Source organism: Bactrocera tryoni, unplaced genomic scaffold (assembly GCF_016617805.1).
Source record: "Bactrocera tryoni isolate S06 unplaced genomic scaffold, CSIRO_BtryS06_freeze2 scaffold_517, whole genome shotgun sequence".
In the NCBI taxonomy this organism is placed as follows: domain Eukaryota; kingdom Metazoa; phylum Arthropoda; class Insecta; order Diptera; family Tephritidae; genus Bactrocera; species Bactrocera tryoni.
Window position 1 is genome coordinate 758,703 of NW_024396204.1, and position 6,803 is coordinate 765,505.

Sequence of the window (6,803 nt, forward strand, 5' to 3'; positions counted from 1 at the left end):
CATCATTATTATGTAGGTCATTTATCATTTAAAGAGAAAATGAATTTTCAAAAGAAAAAAATATCAAATCAATCGTACAACGTGTATACACAATAACCGTTATGTTTAAGTTTGTAAATCGAACGACAATGGTATTACAGTCGTTTTAATTATAATATTTAACAATTACTATTTATAGAAAAGCTCTGCATTCATGCATATGTACATATGTACATATGTATATTCAAACACGCATACACTTACAATAAGTTTTTTTTCATATATTGTATTTGTGGTTTGTGATGCATTTACATATTTGTATGTTTGCACGTTCGTGTAAAAATACGTAGCACAGAATCGAGCAGTCGGTGGCGACACTAACAGGAATTCGACAAAGACGTAAAGTAAACAGCAACAGATGGCTCGCCGTGAAGTCGACTCCAAACTAACGAACACGAACATATGTATGTATAAAAAAGCTGGTGCCATCACATCATACATATGTATTTATGTATATACTACATATAGAAATAGAATAAAGCAAATATGTGCGGTATTCCAAAATTCTTACATCCTTCACATATATATACATAAAACATCGGAGCTGCATAAGTTTATGTAAATATACTTATGTATGTATATACATATGTTTGTTTTTGTATGCCCTTGAGCAAATGCGACCCGCTCGGACAAAAACCTTTATATGTACATGCATATGTATGTATAAATATTCATATGTATGTATGTCTATCAACTATTTCTAAGATGTTTTCTGCCGCTGCAACAACAAGAAGGAATAAAGTGAGCAACGTTTATACTTGTATTCATATCATATGTATGTACATACTATTTCACTAAGCAACCATTCGCTTTCTTCAAAATTAAAAAAAAAGTTAAGTAAGGCTTTGAGACGTCGTTCTTGTGTTTTAACAAAAACAAAGTTATTATCTACGAATCAGTTAAAAATGAATCAAACAATTTAAAGTCGTAATATTTTTTAAGAATAATCTATTTAACAAATTTAATATTACTCACATTAAATTCATCGTTTTACGTGTCAATCCTTTTTAAATTCATAGCTATAAATAAGATAATACAGAAAGTAATAACACTTAATGATCATAAATGTTATGACACCTATTTGAGTTTTGTCATGATTATGAGTTTTACAGAAATATTTATCTCCCGATGAAAATACGTTTGATATTTTTTTATCTGATGCATCCGTGATCTGTATTCGAGAGATTGCTAAGAGATTGAAAATAATTAACTATGAAATTACTATAAGAGAATGTTTATATTATATGTTAATTTGGCCGTTCTTCGTCGTAATGATGAATACTCAACACATTTGAATAGGTATATAAACTGTTGTTTTTCAAAAAAGGGCCTGTGTAATTTATGGAAAGTTTTATATAAAATAAAATACAATGTAATATTGTTTTATTTTTTTTATTTTGATTCTCAAACTCATCAATAATCACACTTTAACCATATACTCTCTACTTCTTTAATAAATTCTGGCCAGTAAAAATCAATGCCTTACAAAAATAATTTATGTTCGTGTTGTATGTATTTGAATGTATGTATGTATGTATGTATGAACATTAAAAACACACATAAATGCATACCACTAATTACACTTAGCTGTCTAGAAACAAATGTCCGTATATGGACTTACATTTGTATATCGTTCTATATTAGTTATTGTAACTACAAGTGGTTTTTCGATTTTGTTTATTTCTACCCTAGAATATTTGGAAAAATATTATGTTACATTTACATTTTTAGATATGTAAATGGGACTACATAGTTGAAAAGTACTCTAAAAAATCGTCGTCACCTTTATTAAGGTATGTATGTATATGTATATGCAGTGTTTAAAATATAATTCATATCAGAATTATTTTTTCGTATCTCATATATTTATGTACATATCCATCAGCGCTATATCGAGCTATAGTTACGTACTTGTATCTGAAAGGACTTCAAAGGGGTAGGGAGGTTTCCCTATGGAACTTATGACCCTTAATGTGTTTTAGTGTTTAACTATATTTCTAGATAAGATATGTGGTATGATTTCGGTTTCAGTTTGCATCCATTACGTTAAAATTTGAATTATTTTAGTATATAATTGAAGACTTCTTCGTACGATATAAAATAAATGGAACCAGAAAAATGTTACCAAAATTATACTGATATCTAAATGCTTTACTTGTGTTTATTCCTTTCAAATAACACAATATTTGTTTGATTTTATACGATGTGTATTTATATGGATATTGCATTCCTTCCTGGATACTACACTCGCTATATTTGAGATTGTCAATATGTTTCTTAAAAAAAAAAACTATTTAATATAAATATTTGTTCAGTTATTTTGTGAATGTATGTGCGAACACTTTTTTCTACAATATGTTTTTACTTATAATTATGTACATCACTTTTCCATATTAAATTACTGACGAAAAAATAATTTAAAAATGTATGTATGTATATTAAGCCAAGCGCCAATTTACATTTGCATATGTATTTGTGTATTATTTGTGTAAAATTGTACACATTTATGGATTTAAATCCATACAATACGTTACCATTAGCTATGGTCTTAATTTTAAAGTCTTTTACATTCGGTATGAAATGTCAATGGAAGTCTATAATCCAGCTTTATATACGCCAACCTTGTTCATCATCTACATTTGAATCTGTGTCGGATGGTTCTTCGCCATACATATCGGCCAATTTACGGAATCGTGGCCCGAAATTCGATAAATAATCAAAATTGAGATCACCATCATCAGTGCAGGAGGCTAGACTAGAAAGACTGCCATCCGAGTTGCCATCACCTTCGTACGCGTAGTTCCGCACATCATCCACCGGATACGTGCCGGCTTCCCGATCACAATTCTCTTTTTTATCACCCAAAAAGCCGCCAATATCGGGAATTTCATTATTTGGATCTTTCATTGATTGTAAGGTATGTGGATCTTTGTACAACTTCTCTTCGTAGAAAGGTTGCGAGCGCAACACGTTAAGATCATAGTCGGTGTCTCGCTCACCACCGCCCTCATCTTCGTAATTGATTATTGTTTCTCTTATATCGTCAATATCCTTTTCATGCCAACCATTCTTTTGCTTCTTCTGTACTACCACAGCCAATAAAATAATCAGCAGAAGAAGTATGCATGCCACAATAGCAATGATAAAGTTGCGGTCAATGCCGAAACTAACGGCCACAGCAACTGCGCGCTGACAACCAGAATCGATGTTACGTGATATTGCAGGCGCTCCCAAATTGTATGTATGATTATTGATCGTCAAGTTACGTATGCAACCGAAGAAACCTTGACGGCTCGGCGTATATGTCCAGTTCAGTTTTCCACCTAGCCGCAAGAGATCCACTGGTGTGCCACCAAGTTGCAATGGCGAATTAACATTTAAGAACTCATTGGGACCTTGCGGTGCTCCCAAACTAATACAAGTTGATAGCCGGCAATTGTCGACAATCATTTCAATACTGGTTCGTTGTAATATAATGTCCAACTGATAAGATTTGCCGACCTGTAGCTGAATGTGCCGATGCTCAATACGTATGGCACCTGAACCATAGTCCACAGTAAGTGTGGGATAACCCTTTATCAACTCTAGTGACAAGAAGTCAGATAGTGGCAACAAAGGATTATAATTTAGCGGTCCAAGATACATAATTAGACCCTGGTCAGTTTGCGGCGCTACCTCGAAGCTGATTTTAGTGTTTTCGCATGGCGATATGGGCTCGTAAAATGCATAGCCATTACCATAGAACCCAACCGATACTAATTCACAGTGGGGTCCGGTAAAACCGTCTATGCAATCGCACATGTCGTTCTCTCCAATGCGCGGAGTTCCACCATTGAGACAGTAAGTGCTTATTCTTGCCTCACAAACGCAGTGCCATTCAATAAAGGCGGTCACGCCAACAAACGACGAAGTATTCGAGTATATCATATAAGGAATATTCGATTTATGCAGCGTGTTCATGCACGATGATTCGCATTTGTACTTTTCAATAAGACATTCGTCAATGTTAACCATTAGCATTTGTAAACCCAACTCGTTCTCGAGTTTTTGTTGGTTCTGCGCCACAATGCCATTCAATTTTTCTGGTGCATAATACGGTGAGCCATGTGCTGAATAACGAACATCTAATGTGTTATTGGCATTTTGCAATACCGTGAACACATCTACATTTGTAACGGAAGTATTGAATAGTTTTGCAAGTGAATATTGTAGGCGATCTTTTATTGAAAGAGAATCGTCAGCTTGAGCGTCGCGTGGCACACTGATAAAACTCTCCTTGGTAATGTTGTAGAAACGAATGCTGCCACTTTTGTCTACAGCTTCTTCAGGCAGTTCACGTACAATAACAGTAACATCAGCATCTACCGAATGACGTGGTATAAAGGTAGATTCCTCAGTAACAACAAACTCAAGCAGATATTCACCCTCTTGTGTTCGCTCCAGCATTGTTATCATGCCAGTGTTTGGATTTAAGCGGAAATTATCATGGGGAAAGCCATTTTTCCAACGAAACTCTTTGTCATCAAGATCCCAATCGTCAGGGTCGTCAACAAAAACACGGCCCACATCGGTGTCAGGCGCCTCACCTTTATAGTTGTAAATGAAAATACGCGAAGAACCCTCTGACATAGCATTGTCATTGTCGTCACCTATAATCAAATGCAAAATGCTTACTTTGCTTTGTTTTGGTTTTCCGGAATCGCTTATTCTTATAGGTATATAATACTCTTTTTGTTCTTCCCGATCGAATTGTACATTTGCGAATAGGTAATCGTTGTCGATGCTAAATTTGGTTTTAATATCTGCGGATGCCTCACTATCGATGCCGAACGTATATGGTGGTCCATTCTGTGGTTCGTCATAATCATTTGCCTGTAATTGCACAACTTGCCCAGGATTACGATTCTCTTGCCAAATTACAGGCATTGTATTCACCAAAAAGGGCGCATTATCGTTAATATCCTGCAGATTGATGATCAAATGTGTAACAGATTTCAAGCCCTGTCCATCTTCATCCACTGCCGCGATTAACACCTGCCAACTCTTGTGACCATCAGGAGGGTCACGGTCTAACGGTTGTATTAGTTTTAAACAGCCATCATTATCTATGGTTATCATCTTTTTCTGTTCCTCCTTAACCACTGAATATTTGATATGTTGATCTGCTGAACGATCCTTTATATCCGGATCATAGGCTTCAATATTCAATATACAATAGTCAAAAACCATTTCTTCTTGTATGGTTTTCGAATATTTCTCTTTAAATTCTGGAGGATTATCGTTGACGTTAGCTATTTTTATTTTTACAGTGGCATAGTCATCATAAATCCCATCAAACGCACGAATTTTTAACACATATTCGGTGATATTTTCGTAATCAAGTCGCTGATTAACTGTTATTTGGCCTGTCTTTTTTTCAATTTTGAAAGCATTTCCAACATTTCCACTTTCGATTGTGTATACAATTTGTGCTGTATTATCTTCGTCAACAGCTTCTACCTCGATCACCATAAAATTTATGTTGGCATCTTCGGGTAAACTGTCATGTACATATTCGGCTAACTGAAAATGTGGCTTATGATCGTTTTTGTCCGCTATTTCAATGCGAAAAACTTGTTGCCCTCGATTTGGTTCACCGTTGTTATACAAACTAGAAGGTGAATTATCACTTGCGATAACTTTCACATTGTAAAAATCACGCTCCTCACGATCGAATGTGGTCAGCGCAGTTATATTACCAGTATGGGGATCAATTTTGAAATACTCTCGGTTATCCGCCAACTCAAAAGACACAATATTATTTGCTTCTGTACCGTCCATATCGAAAGCACGTACCTGCATTACAGGTGTACCTGGTAGTTCATTCTCAAGCAATGTACCTTTGTTCACTTCCGTAAAATATGGTATGTTATCATTTACATCGACAACTTTAACTTTAATGACATGCTCTGCAACTAAATCGTATGTATTGCGCGCAATCATCGTTAGTGTGTATTCCGTTACCGATTCATAATCGAGCAGTTTGCCTAAACCAATCGTAACCGTAGTACCCGTTTGATTGAACACAAATGTCTTTTTACTATTCGTTTGCTCTGTACGACCGGTAACTAATTCAAATATAACTTCTGGTTTATCGGGAACATTAGAAACGGCTCGCAAAGTTGCGATGGGCGTGGAATAGTTCATATAGTCCTCTTTCAAATATATAGGATCTTCGATGGGGTCAACAAACGATGGTGGCTTCTTCGACGATTCAACAACACGAATACGAACTTCAATTTGTGATTCTTGTTTGGAATCTGGACTTATTGGACTACTTGGATTATACGCACTAACAGTAATTGTATAATATTGTCCGGGACGCTTATCTATTGGACGGTTTAGATAAATAATTCCGGCTGCTTTATCGATTTTAAAGTACAAATGATCACGAACAGGTAGGATTTCATATTCGATAATACTGTTATTGCCATCATCCAAGTCACTGGCTGAGATGCGCATTACAATTGCATCAGGCTGCAAAGAGAACAAAACAGAAAGCCAAAATTCAAGTAAGGATATCCAAATGTATAATAATTTTATGAGCATAAAAATAATGGATTTTCTCGACTAGCCTATAACATATTCATATATACATATGTATATTATATAAATAAAAATGTGTTTGTGTTGACATACACCAAATTTTAATCGGTGAGTCTAACTTTCACAAATTGGTATCGACTTAAGTGCGGAAATGACCGCCAACTGCATGGATAGCCAAA

At 35.1% G+C, this 6,803-nt stretch overlaps 1 protein-coding gene across 1 annotated transcript; it reads right to left on the reverse strand.

Annotated features, from left to right (window-relative positions):
* Positions 1 to 1,415: 1,415 nt before the first annotated feature.
* Positions 1,416 to 6,562, reverse strand: LOC120781227 (DE-cadherin). The gene has a single exon (XM_040113360.1). The coding sequence runs from the start codon at positions 6,538 to 6,540 to the stop codon at positions 2,647 to 2,649; it is 3,894 nt and encodes a 1,297-aa protein (XP_039969294.1). The 5' UTR covers positions 6,541 to 6,562; the 3' UTR covers positions 1,416 to 2,646.
* Positions 6,563 to 6,803: the final 241 nt, after the last annotated feature.